The following is a 13,639-nucleotide window of genomic DNA, read 5'->3' as shown; positions in this document are numbered from 1 at the left end:
GGTTGGTCCCTGCTGTTCGGCTGTACTGCGTGGCGGTGGGCGGTACCTACCTGCCCTGCCTACACTGTACCTAGGTGCCTAGTGTCGGCGTCCACAGGCCCAAGTTTGGTCCCTGGAGGAAGGGCGCCTAGGCGTGCTGGGCTGCCACCCACCGCCAGCGTTAGGTACCGGTCTAGAGACGCGCCTCCGGTAGCGGGGAACCCTGTCTCTGTACCTCTTCAGGGTTCTCCTTGTGCCAGCCTCAAAGCGGGGGAAGCGGGAACTGCCAGGTATCGATACCAGCGATCAGGTCGAAAGTCGCCGCCAAGGCCCCGCGACTGAGGCATGGTACCTACCAGATTCGCTAAAACGGACTGTGTCCCTGCATGGCACCTTCCGCCATGCTTCCAGTACACGCAAGTACAAGGTATGACTGGCCCCTTCCCACTCTTTCCCCCAATCCCCCTCCCCCCCCCCCTTCTGCTGCATCCTGTCCCCTCCCTTCGCCTTACATCTGATCCCATCCCAGCCCGTCCTTTCTCATACCAGAAAAAAAAACCTACTAGTATAGCGCCAGTCCTTTCCATTCCTCCTTCCCGCTTCCCTTCAGCCTTGTGGCCAACGTCCACGGCATCTTTCTTTTCTTCTCTCGCATTGATCGCACGCTGCGGAAACGGACACTGTTCAACAGCTTCAACAGCGACCGGGGCCACTGTCCAAGTCAACCGCTACCCTGGCGATGCCTCCACCAGTGCCCACTACCGCTTCCGAACGTTCCGCCGCCGCCATCACCGCCGCCGCACCGACCCCCGCCCGCCGAGGACACACAGCCCATTGAGCGCACGTCGCGTCGCACCGCACTCTGTCTTTGCCCTTGCCTTTCTTCCCATCTTCCCTACGCATAGCTCTCGCCAATCTTGTCGTTTCTCGCTGCCGTCGACCGGCACCGAGACCCAGCCTCTCCTTCGACCATGTACCACGTACACCGTCTCTCCATTTTCGTCGCCTGCTTCCTCTGCCTGTCCTTCATCGCCGGCACCCTTCCTCGCTACTTGAACCCGGCGCAAACCGACAAGGAGAAAGCCGCTGAGGACAAGCTGTGGGTCAGCAGCAGTCGCTACTGGCTCGACCGCCAGGCCTGTCGCTGGCTCAGTCTATGCGGCATCCACCACCTGACCTGGGACCCCGCCGCCCTGCTGCCTTGGAACAACAACAGCACCGACGACGGCGAGCTTTTCGCCGAGCGCCTGGAGCTGCGCTCTCTCGGAGACGACAATGAGAGGCACGCCGGTTGGGAGGTTGCGGGCCGCACAGCAAGAGGACAGCGAGCCGACCGTGGCAACGTTCTCCAGCAGACACCCGACTACGTCCTCAAGTATGCGCCGCTCGTTCACCTCTACTCTAAGGAGAACTTCTGGCCCTCAGATATCGCCGAGCACGTTCAGCACATGATTCCCTATCTCGAAACCGAAGCACTCAACAGGACTGCCCTGTTGGATGACCTGCACGAACTCAACGGCATGGATGGACAGGTCTTCTTGACCGCCGACGTCGACGTTGAATCGAGACCCGAGTGGCTCCACAGCCACTCTTCTATTCCTCACACCTGGAGAGAGGACAACGAGGAGCCCCATTACGACTATGTCGACGACGGTGCCCCCTCGAACCAGCCCGGTGGCCAGCATCACCCCAACCAGGACACGACTTGGTACGACGTCTCGCGCGGCCATCCCGTCAACCGCATCTCCGACCCTCGCCGCCTTGGACAGCAGTTCTCGCCCAAGGGCCGCAAGCCCGTCCTGGATCGCAAGACTGGCTTCGTCCGCCGCGATCAGCAACCCATGCCCGCTGACCCCACGCCCATCAACAAGCCTCACGCTGACGGCTACTCCAAAGCGCCAGCCGTCTTGATCCTCGTCGACAAGGGTGACGGTATCGTCGACGCTTTCTGGTTCTTCTTCTACTCGTACAACCTCGGACAGACCGTCGCCAACATTCGCTTCGGCAATCACGTTGGCGACTGGGAGCACTGCATGATGCGCTTCGAGCACGGCATCCCGCGTGGCATCTTCTTCTCCGAGCACGAGGGCGGCCAGGCGTACACCTACAACGCCGTCGAGAAGCGGGGCGACAGACCTGTCCTGTACTCCGCTGTAGGCAGCCACGCCATGTATGCTCAGCCCGGCTTCCACCCCTACATCCTCCCCTTCAAGCTGCTTAAGGATGTCACCGACCGCGGCCCGCTATGGGATCCCGCCAAGAATACGTACTCGTATTGGTACGACTATGAGCGCGATGTCGATGACGGTCTCGATGTCGATGCCGACGTGGACGGCGAGGTTGAATATCTGCTCTCCCGTAAGGATGCCGACGCTTCTTCGTTGACGCCCACCGCCGAGAACCCAGAAGCCCCGACCAGCTGGTTCCACTACGCAGGCCCATGGGGAGACCAGGTCTACTCCCTCGCCGACTTGCGCCAATGGCGCCTCTTCAGCCAGTATCACTATGTGACCGGGCCACTAGGTCCCAAATTCAAGCGTCTTGGCCGCGAGAAGCTCTGCATCACAAACCGCTGCCGCATCCTCGACAGACTCAAGCCGGGCCAGACCTGGTACTAGCTTCGGTTTCGCTCTGTCAAATTGACGGCTTTGATTTCTGTCTTGTGTTTCTTGTTTTCATTGCTATCTTCTCTTTTGCGAGACCATAGACTTGCACCACCACTCGAACACGCTCTCTCACGAATTGCACGAATCACGCTCTTTCAACGACCATTGCATCGCATGCAAACATAACCATGTTACACTCATTTACGAAACATGCCGGATGTCAATCCGGCCCGGCGCACTAGACATGAGAAACGCATACATCGGGTACGCTCCTTCGCGGTAGAGAAGACGTCACAAAATCGACGCGGCATGGCACGGCGCGGTCACTACCCGCCTGTGCCTCAAGGGAGTTAGTTTTCAAATTGGCTGGGGTTTTTGGGAGGGGGGGATCCAACTCGGACCAGGCAGACGCACGTATCTCTCTCTCTCTCTCTCTCTCTCACACACACACACAAGGGTCTCATGCCGCTACTTGGAGTTTTGATATACGTTTTTGGTTATTTCGGTTCTGATTCGGGAGTTGTCTCTCCTCCAAGGCTTGTACATACACCACAGACGCATGGCTCGTTGCTCAGCTCGGGCTCTGATACCCCCTCCTTTCTTATCTGATACCGACCGTCATAGACCGAATATCCAACATCTGTTCTTTTCTGTTCAGCATGAGAGAGAACTTGGCCGTATGTCACGTTCATATTCGTGTTTCACTCAGCGATTCCAGAATCTTACGCTGTCGTGTTGAGAGTGTCTTGGTATCTATACAAGAAGCCGAGATCGCGACTCGCCAGCCGCTGCATGGCACCATGTAAATTCTAAATCCGCCTCGTCCATCTCTTTTCCACACACCGCACTCTGCGTCCGGTCTACCAATCCACTAGGCTCCCAGACTCCCGCTCGAGGCTGATCCAAAACCACAACGCCATGCGAGATACGAATGTTACATCAGATCCAAAAAAAAAAAGAAAAAAAAAAGATTCCAACATACAAGCATCGTCCCGTGCTACATGGAAACCCAAACTCGAGCACGATGTGCCTTCCTCAACCACCACGCCCACCATCGTATGGTATCCGTAAATATCCACGTCTTCACATCATCCTGTCATCGTCTTCATGGATTCGGAAACCCATGTCATCGTCATCATCAGCGCCCTGCGCTCCCCATCCACGTTGGGTGCTAGGGTACTCAGAAGGCTGGCTGCTTGCTACCGAGGTCGCGTCGTCGGCTGTTTGCGAAAACAGCGGATCGATGTTCTCTCCATCCGAGATACGATCCTGGTCTTCAATACCAGGCCACGGCTCGTCCTCTGGTTGAAGCTGCCGAAGGTGTTGCGCATCAATATCCTCGGCAATGGTGAATCGAACGCCAGTAGCAGCTCGATAGATGCTCTCATCATCGTTCAGGTTGGTACTGCCAGAATCGGCTTCGCCATGCTCATCTGAGTCTTCGTCAGGCATACCGCCGCTGCCACGCATTCGTGACTCTGTCAGAGGCGCGTTACTGAAAGGAGTGGCATAATATAGAGGTGTGACGCCTCGAGCTGGCTGTACCCGTTCGTGTTCTGTTGGAAACATCGCCAGTGCCGGGCTGGGTGAAGACGTCCAGCGAGGAGTATGGTGCGGACGAGTCGGGGACCTCGTTCGCTGTCGTTTGTATGCTACAGCAACAGCTTCAAGGCGAACTTGCATCTGAGGCGTCATGCTTCCCTTTCTTTGTTGCCCTGAGGATGCTACCCGGCGCTTGATGCCGGACGGCGAAATGAGCGCCGACCCTGCAGGTGGCATCGATGTTGTGCGAGCGTGAATTGGTCGGGTCACGGGGACTTCGCGCCTTGGAGTATGCCCGCGAGTCACGTACGGGCTGGGTGACCGCAGCGATGAATCGATGTGGATATAGCGCTGTGAGGGCGATGTCGAAGCACGCTGCGCCGTCGCTAATTCTCGCATGCCCAGCGATGATTGGGCACTGACAGGTTCATCCAGTTGCTCGGTAAAGGCCCAACATTCTTCATGTGCATCGGCCTCTGGTACATCCTGCGAGGCACTCTTTTCAGGATAGACACGAGGCTGTTCGCGGAGCCTCTGCCAAGTCCACCCCTGGTCGTGCATGTGCAGATCCTGGAGGTATGCCTCTGACTGTGTTATGAACAGCCTGCGCTCAGAAGCCCGCATGATGATCGAGTTGAGAAAGGGAACATCCCACAAGGCTGGTGTGACCATCTCAGCCGGTGAGAGAAAACGGAGGCGGGAGTCTTTGTGGATCTTCCGAAGGGGCACCCAGTGTTGTTGGAGACCCATGAACTTGTCCGTCTTGGTGTTGCTGCCACGCCGACGAGATGTGGACGCAGAAGTCGACATACGGTGCAGGACGGAGCCAAACGCAGCCTGGATGGCTGCTTCGACGCTCCGAGCATCAGGACCCTTGACGGATATAGTTTTTACCAGACCTCTGCTCCTCAGGCGCCTATCAATGAGACTCTTGGCGCCACAGGCTTTGGCCAGTAGCCAGTCGTAGTCCCGTCTTGATGCCGCCCAATCTCCATGATATGGCGATTGGGTACCTGGCCTGGCAGTACTGTTGGTGTTGGGGAGCTGGGTCCATTCGTCCATGCTAGATGTTGGTTCCACCTTGAAGTCATGCCTTTCTTGCCAGATGCGCCGGAGAGCGAATGGAAGAAACACCACCTCCACTTCCCAGGCATGCATACAAGATGGCACAAAAGACTGGAGGTGCCGAAGTTGAGACTGAAGGGACTGTATGTGGCTGTAAATCTCGCTCGCGTCGGACATACGAGCAGTCGCGCTGGTAGAAACAGAGACGGCGCTGCTCATTGACTCATCAACGGCAGGTTGGCGGAGATGGCGGGCAGTTCCGTGGCTGGTGTTATCATTCATGAGTTTTTCAACCTCTTCTACCCGGCCTTCTAGGTCCGTAACGCGAAGATCCATGGCATCATGCTTTTCGTGGCATTCATCATTACCTCCCGCGGAGAAGGAAACATTCTCCAAACGATCGAGCCGTTGCTCGTGTCCCTGAACTGTGTCTGACATGTGCCGAAACGTATCACGTGAAGGTGACCCAAATATTGCTGAGGGAGCCTGGACTGTAAGAACAGGAGATCGTCGAGCTTTTGGAGTATCTGAGCCGTTTCCAAAAGCAGATACGGTAGCCGCGGTAACAACTTCCATTCCAGATCGTGTAACCTGAATGTCCATGAGCTCCGGGTTCTGCGGCTTTTCCTGGCGAAGAGAACTAGGGTCGGGCTGGTGCACACCACTGAGTGTGTTTAATCCTTTCCCGGCAAAGGGGCGCAAGTAACGAGCTTGGCTAGACGATGTGGTAGAACTGGGTTGAGAGGGCATAAGGCATTGAGGGGGAATCGGGGGCAATGTAGTCGTGTTGGCTGACTGAGACTGGACAAACTCGCCCCAACTTAACGTATCCTGCAACGTAGATTCGAGCTGCTGGCTGGGGGGTCCAGCGCGCGGGTTCCTGGCATCCTCGGGCTTGCTCACGGGCAGCAGCATCGCGGCGTCCAGATTCATAAGATCCAATGAGGTAGAGAATCCAGAAGGCAGGCGGAATGAAGCATCCTGAACGACGGGGCTTAGGGGCTCACGATGTTCCTTGGGCTTCGTGTTCTCCTGTCCGGGAACAAATCCTAGTACGGGAGTGGTGGCTTCTGCGTCGCGGGTGTGGTCGTGATAACAAGCGTGGTGAGTGCACATGCACCAGGCCGTGTGGTCCGATCCTACGGTATCTGCGAATCCTCTCCCAGAAACAGTGCGACTCCAGAAACGGCGACATCCACACTTGGCTCCGTTGGCACCGGGCGTCAGGTCGACAAAGTTGCAGCCCCCATCGGGTAACGAGACAGGACTGCGGGCGGTCGTTCCATCATGGTGAATATCGAAGAAGGAGGCACCGGGAAGGGGAAGGTCGAGCTGTGACGCAGCCATCAGGGATGGCTGCGATCATGTCCTGGAAGAACGGTCTATCCAGTCGTGTTGGATGGGTATGCAATGGAAACGGAGGGGCCGGGACGAATCGTGACGAGCAATATCAAGTCCAAGGTCGGCTTGTCGGTATCTTGCCGTGCTGTTTATATGATGTCGCCAGTAGAGGAGCCAAACGCTCAAGCCAGCCGCGCCGGTACGCTCAAGCCTGAGGTCCACCTAGTACATCGCAGCTGTCATCGTTAGCTGAGCCTCCGAGTCGAAGTCAAGGTCTGGTTCGCCATCCATGAGGGGAACGAGGTCCTTTGGCAAGAGTACCCACAACTGTTGGCGCAAAGGAAGGGCCTCCAAAGGAATAGAGAGGGTTGGTGGTCAGACTATAAGGCGTGGCAGATGTGCGCGTGATCGAGCCGGGACGCAGGCGGCTGGTCTTTGGTTTCGGAGGCAATGGGAAAAGATTTGCTCTCAGGCGGTATGAGGGTTGGATGTTTGGTTGGGATTGAAGGATGGAGGTTGGAAGTGAGGCGGCCTCTGCTGGCAGGCGGCCGGGATGATGGTGGGATGCAATGGCGGGGCGCTGTACACTGGCTGGCGCGACAAAAGACAGGTGGACAGGGCCAGGACGGACGACGCGGGGGGTGCAAACGGGGCTGCACGGCCTGATGGAGAGCATGGGTGACGATTATTGCCTCAGCAGAGCCGGCGTTGTTTCTTCTTCTTCTTCTTCTTCTTCTTCTTCTTCTTCTCTCTTTCTCGTTCTCAGGCATCTCCCAAGCACGTCAAGCACCGCACGCCAGGCAACGAGCGCGACCTGGTTGTTTGTGAAGTGCCAGGCTTCGGCCGTCTCGACTATCGTCCTGGGGAAAGGACGACTGAAGGGGAGAACACGATTGGGCGCCTCCAACCCCACCTCCACCAACGACGCGTCTGAATTAAGTGGTCCGCGGGTCGTGCCAGGCCGGCAGGCGTCGCCCGCCCTCAAGTGAGTGCGGCCCATTGGCCAAGATGGGACGCGCACCCCTGCTCCCACCGCGGGACGTCAGGGGCCCTTGCTTGTACTGATCAGAGTTATCACTCCACCCTTACGGTGCTGTTTCCCAGGGCCCGCAGGAGTTACTGCTCAGAAAGAGACTTTGTGACCTGTTAACTTCAAACATGCATTCCATTGCCTCCACTCCGCAGGGTCCAGTCCTACATGTACCCTCCATCTCAGTCAACCATGTCTTGGATGGCGAGTCCTTCGCAGTTCGACACAAGGGGGAGCATTGCTTCGAGTCGATCAACCCTCAGTGAGGCTGTTGTTGGTCGCCTCACATCAGGCTGCTGGGATCCGAGTCGAATGAGAGGCAGGTGGACAGACGACCCGTTTGTCCGCCCTGCGCCGTGTTACCTCCGACAGGGCTAACTACCTTACCCCCATGTTGGCGACGTGGACTCCCGAACCAGTCTGTGAAGGTGTGCGGGACGATCCATACGCCTGGTGAAGACAAACTTGAGAGAATCGTGAAACTGGACGGCCGGTCATCTTTGTGACGTACCTTGCATCTAATCAGGGCGCTGTTTCTTTCCACAGTTGGATTGAAATGCAATCAGGTCTTCACATGGTGGAGGAGGCAGTCGAAGCATGAACCGAGTGTGATATCATGTTATTTGTACAAAGCGTAGTGGTCACTCTAGGACTCAGCTACCTTCCCATCTACCTTCTTGATAATGATAACGCCACGACGTGGTCCGTCCCTTGAAACGCCAGAATCTCAATATTTCATATGCTCCCATTTTCCGTGTCGTCGTCAATTCAATTGGTTCCGCTCAGTTGGAGAGCCAGTCAAGGAAATCGGGCGTGAAGTAGCTGACGATGATGGTCGCGCCCGCCCGAAGAATGCCTTCGGTTGACTCAAAGGCCATCGTCTTAAGGTCAAAGACCCCCGCCTTGGCTCCCGCGTGAATCATGGCAAACTCGCCGCTGACTTGGTACGCCGCCACTGGGAGGTCCCGGCCCAGATCCTTTGCATCACTGATGATGTCAAGGTACTGGCTGGCCGGCTTGACCATGATTATGTCGGCGCCCTCGTTGATGTCACGCGTGATGGCGCGGCGGGCAAGGCCGCGACCGCCGGGAGGAAGCTGGTAGCACTTGCGGTCGCCGAATGATGGCACCGAGCCAGCGGCGTCGCGGAAAGGTCCGTACAAGCAGCCGGAGAACTTGGCCGCATACGACATGAGGACTGTGTTGTGGGAGATTCCCTCTTCAATCAGCTTGAGCTTGATGGCGCGAATGCGCCCGTCGTTCATGTCCGAGGGCGCAACACAGTGCGCTCCAGCCCGTGCGTAGGCAACAGCCACATCGGAAATGCGGTCAACAGACAGGGCGTTGTTCAGGGTACCATCATCGCGGAGAATGCCGCAGTGGCCGTGTGAGGTGTATTCGCAAAGACAGACGTCGGTGCAGATGAAGAGTTGGGGGAATCGTTGGCGAATAAGACGAATGGTCCGGATGACGGGTCCGGATGGGTCATCGGCGGCGGTACCGAGAGCGTCCTTAGTACCCGGACGCAGAGGGACGCCAAAGAGCATGACAGATCGCAAGCCCTTGTGCACTAACGCCTCGAGGAACGGCACAAGCTTGTTGAGGCCACGGCGACTCTGGCCTGGCAGAGAGGGGATTAGAGTTTCGTCGTCATCGTTGTCGGAAATGAAAATGGGGTAGATGAGCATAGACTGGAAGGCCACGAGTCAGAGAACGCATTGAGTGACTGCTGGAGTGAAAACGACTGACCTTGGTCAACTGCCTCTCTGCTTGCCACGACCTGGCGAGCGGGTGGTGGTAGCCTCCGTGGAGCTGGCTAGAGATGTCGCCAGAGATGCTGACACTGGTGGCCGCAGTGCTGGCGTACGACATGGCACGCGAGACCTGCGACCGACCGTCATCGATGGTCGAAGCCGAAGCGGTGCCGCGAGGCCCAGGACGGCGGGGCATGCCTGAGTCGCGGAGGCTGAGATCCTGAACGAGGCTAGAGAACGACATGATGGGTTTAATGGTCGTGAGGCGGTCACGATCTTGCTGGAGGAGCAGGTGGCGGAAGAGGCAAAGACGGAAGAGCGGTGTTGGATCTTGGCGGGGTCGCACAAAGGGACAAAGTGCCTGAGGCTGTTGCGTCGACCGACGGCAATTGGAGAAACAAAAGACTCAGGCGATTGATTGAAGTCGGGCAAGCAGCGACTGCGCGGCGCGGGGAAAGCTAGAAAGGAGTTTGCTGATGAGGAAGAAAGTGGTGATGGCGCAGCAGCGGAAACAGATAAAAGGTGTCGTCCGGAATCGCCTTGGCCCGACCTGACACACACGAGCTTTTCCCGCCACGGGGGCCTTCAAGGTCGCATGATGTGGCTCCGAACGACACAAGGGACCCACCACTCGGCAAGTATCGCTGAAAAATCGGCATCTGCCAATCAGCTCTCGGCAAATGACAATCGGAACTCAGCGTTTCCGCGCTCGAGGCCTCGAGCCAGGGATGACTAAGAGAAGGAGCCTCGGCCAACGTCGGTCGGTCTCGCCGGGGCACCAATGTGATTGAAGGACGATGACCGCGATGAGTAGCCATGTAAGCAGTCACCCTTTACCTCTCTACTCAGCATACTCAACGGTTATCCCGTCTCATGCTTGGCTGTCCGGAAGGCAATCGATGCTGGAAACAGTTGGCTGGTAAAATGGCTGTTGAGTGCGTTGGGAGACTCGCCCAGCTTTGCGTACGATGCACGCCAGATAGCATCCAACGAACCGACGCTCGCTTCAATGAACCCTGTATCTGAGAGATATTCAAATCTCCTCAATCTATTGCAGTAGGCAGTATTGCAGATGCTGCCATTTAGTTGGGGATCGTAAGTCGGCAGGCCAAGGCTTCAATGAGGCCTTCCTGAGCAACCGACATGGCTTTGACTAATCACGCGCCAGGTGGACGCTCTTGCATGTTGGTGAGTGTCCCATCTTGCCGACTATTTCGCACATCTCCTCACTCCTATAGCTGCATTGAAACTGCGTGATAGAAAGAAAAGTACAGGTGCTCTCACTAATTTCACAAGCATGACGGCTTCGCTGTGTGCAATGCGACAGGCATCAGATGAGTACTGTGTAGGTTGTGATTACTGTGTAGGTAGGTTGTGAAGTTCGGAGAGCCATTTCTAACAGTAGATGAGGAATCAGCTATTCCATGAGCGAACATATTATCGCTACCCAACTCCTCAGAGCTTACAATTAACCTGAGTGAGCGTAGAGCATGCCCCAATGTCACTGGTCGTTATCAAGTTCTGTTATCTGAAGGGAGAGTCAAATGACTATACGGCAGGTTGTGCATTGGCAGCACCTGCTATGCATTTACGGTGGTGGGCAGATTAGTCCCAGGCAGAAGGAACAAGAAGTTGCGGTGACAGGCAGTTCCTCCCTGCTGCCATTTAATTCACCGTGGAGGCAAACCAATACCATAGTTTCCATCTAGATGTCTGGGTTTGGTCGACTCGCATCCTAAACCCGGTTGAAACGCTACATACAGTTTCTCTACTTGAAGTGCCGACAGCTTACTACTTTTTTGCCCGGCATTTACTACCCTGTTGGAAAGAGTTGCCTCGCGCATTTCGCCCTAGGTTGTACAAGACTGCGTCAGTACCACTGCCTCTGCCTGCAGGCTCGAGAATCAGGATACGATTGCCCTTTTTCATGCAATCACGCAAATCCATCGTAAACAGGAGAAAGAACCAATTTTATATCTACGCAACCCGCACACAACCACATCTGCACCTTCTGCACACTGCTGTTGCCGTTCCAGCATAGCGCATGCATCGTGCGTGTCAAATCCGTACGTCCGGTAAGGAGCACGCCAGTACACACCTTATAGAGCACGACACTCACTAACACAAGCTACACACCCAAGGTCTGTTGCTTTACGAGAGACCAGGGGGTTTACCTGACCTGCCTTAAAGGGCGAAGCCATAAGATTCGGCCTAGACGGGTCGAACCTTTGTATGATCTCAGAGACAATCACTTGTATTCCTGACCATAAAGGCACCAACGAGCTTCACTAAGGTATCAACATGCCACGGCGACGGCGAGAGAGCCAGCGTCTTGGCTCTTTGCATCACGGCGCAGGTATGGGATTTTGTCTTGTTCATCAGCTCTGTTTTCCACCGCGTGCCTTCCGTGCTGACAGTTGAAATTGAAAGTCAACGACTCGGTCAACCAGCTTGCTAGCTTGCTCCTCAACAGTCCCGAGTTAGGCCATCCAGATGGCCTCGCAAGCCACCCATCTGGTTATTTCAGCCAAATCAATGCCGACGATCAGAGAATAGATCTGGCTTCCCAACGCCAGCCCGCCGCCAAGAGTTCACCTGCGAGGGAACATAGACCTCTACGCCCCGCTATTCCGCGCAAGTCTTCTCTTCGGCGTCATAAAAAACAGCTCAGGGCTGATTCCTCACCCCCCGACAAGAGCAATCTCTCGAGGCTCGTGCCCAAATCCAAGACGAGCGACTTGCATCCCCCTAACACCTTCCCGCGACGAAGGCAAACGTCAGATGACCTCACGGGCCGCGTGGGCCTGATCCCGTTTTCGGCTACTGCCCCCCTCACCAGGGCACTTGCAGAGGTAGCAGACACAGACGATGTCAGCAAGAAGCTCCAGAACATGTTAGCAGCTACAGAGGCACTCAAGCCCCACGCAAAGAAACAAGATTCCCGTGTGTCTCGCATATCTCGTAAGCTTGCTACCAAGGCTTCTCATGCCTGGGACCGAATCCAGGGAAAGAAAGATGCATTGCAGGCTACGGCAGTCCGCAAAATATCAGCACCCCTGGAGCTCGGGGGTGGTTCGTACCTCCGAGGTGGTCACTTTGCTGTCGACTCGGAGAGGTCTCTCACCCGTTTTGAAGTGACTAAAACGTACATGCCTAGCAAGGCCTCTGCAGATGGGCCGGAACAGGTTTGTCGACGGGTCGTCTCTCTTTGATCCCCCCGAGCTAATTCTTCCAACGCCGATAGTCTCTTCCAGATCACAGCGATGCTACCAATACGTTCACGGATCCTTCACTCCTAGCTTGCCCAAAGACTCCCACCCGACAAACTGGTATCACAGACCCGGTGACCCCGGTCCGTATCAACCCCTTCGACAGCGACCCCGACTTCAGCACCGATCTGAATGCTGTGTTGTCTGATAGGCCTTTAGGTGCCTCTACTCCCCGAACTCGCCGCAAGGAAGTACCGAATGCACCCATCGGCACACCTAGCTTGGGACAGCAGCTCGTACGAGACCGGGCCATAAGCAAAAACACACCAATCCTCCCCCGCCCGGACGCAGTCAACGTGATGTGTCGGGATAGTATCGTCTCCACAATTGGAGAGCACATGGGCTTAAATTTTATGAGCAGCAAAAAGTACCCTTCTCCTGACAAAGAAAGCCTTGCAGAGCTGGCTCGACAGCTTCAGAAGATGGGCATCCAGGATCCGAGCCCTGGAGATGAGCCTAAGGATGAGTTGAGTCATTCATTTGTGACAAGTCTTGCCTCTGCTCGTACCCTCGCTCCACGCGACAGAAACTTGCCCATGAGCCAGTACTTGGCCAAGTCGGAAGCCAGTGCCTACGCTCCTCTCTCTCTCCGGAAATCTCGCATCCCAGGTCCTGTCAGATCCACCCGTTCAGAAGCACGTTTCGGTCTTATGGCGCATCCTCTTGATCCTGGTGCCACGGAGTTGGATGAGCTGGCGTGATTCGAAGACAGAGTTCTTATGGTGGAACAGCGACACAGCTAGGGAACCACTGGATGGAGAACTCTTGCATACCATTCATCGGACCAGCGGTGCAATATTTCAGCGGCGAGATTTGCAAGACCGATGTTGGAAGATGACAACGGCAGGAAATTATATTACAAGGACGACCAAGTCAGTCAATTGTAATGACGGAATAATTGTACATGGCAAAGAAGGTAGCAAAGGTCCACGGGGACTACGCCATTGTAGAGGCGCATAATGAGAAGACGAGTATTTTCTCCATACATGTCATGTCACGGCAAATGAATACCAGGCGAGTGAATGTAATAAATGAATTATTATCTTGAATCGA

At 55.8% G+C, this 13,639-nt stretch overlaps 4 protein-coding genes across 4 annotated transcripts; 2 read left to right on the top strand and 2 right to left on the bottom strand.

Moving 5' to 3' along the window:
- Window positions 1-519: 519 nt before the first annotated feature.
- On the top strand, window positions 520-3,247 carry VDBG_00317 (vacuolar protein sorting-associated protein; the record flags this gene model as incomplete). Its single annotated transcript, XM_003008590.1, has 1 exon — window positions 520-3,247. The coding sequence occupies one exon, from the start codon at window positions 951-953 to the stop codon at window positions 2,595-2,597; it is 1,647 nt and encodes a 548-aa protein (XP_003008636.1).
- Window positions 3,248-3,668: 421 nt separating this feature from the next.
- VDBG_00316 (conserved hypothetical protein) lies at window positions 3,669-6,539 on the bottom strand (the record flags this gene model as incomplete). Its single annotated transcript, XM_003008589.1, has 1 exon — window positions 3,669-6,539. One exon carries the CDS (start codon window positions 6,537-6,539, stop codon window positions 3,669-3,671), a length of 2,871 nt encoding a protein of 956 aa, XP_003008635.1.
- Window positions 6,540-8,345: 1,806 nt separating this feature from the next.
- Window positions 8,346-9,770, bottom strand: VDBG_00315 (delta-aminolevulinic acid dehydratase; the record flags this gene model as incomplete). The annotated part of the gene is made up of 2 exons (XM_003008588.1): window positions 8,346-9,254; window positions 9,313-9,770. The coding sequence occupies 2 exons, from the start codon at window positions 9,559-9,561 to the stop codon at window positions 8,346-8,348; spliced, it is 1,158 nt and encodes a 385-aa protein (XP_003008634.1).
- A 1,848-nt stretch (window positions 9,771-11,618) lies between these two features.
- VDBG_00314 (predicted protein) lies at window positions 11,619-13,287 on the top strand (the record flags this gene model as incomplete). The annotated part of the gene is made up of 3 exons (XM_003008587.1): window positions 11,619-11,673; window positions 11,802-12,502; window positions 12,562-13,287. The coding sequence occupies 3 exons, from the start codon at window positions 11,619-11,621 to the stop codon at window positions 13,285-13,287; spliced, it is 1,482 nt and encodes a 493-aa protein (XP_003008633.1).
- Between the last annotated feature and the right edge of the window lie 352 nt (window positions 13,288-13,639).

This window comes from Verticillium alfalfae, genomic scaffold (genome assembly GCF_000150825.1).
Source record: "Verticillium alfalfae VaMs.102 supercont1.1 genomic scaffold, whole genome shotgun sequence".
NCBI classification, from domain to species: Eukaryota; Fungi; Ascomycota; class Sordariomycetes; order Glomerellales; family Plectosphaerellaceae; genus Verticillium; species Verticillium alfalfae.
The sequence above is the reverse complement of the archived record's forward strand: the minus strand, read 5'-3'. Positions and strand labels throughout refer to the sequence as shown.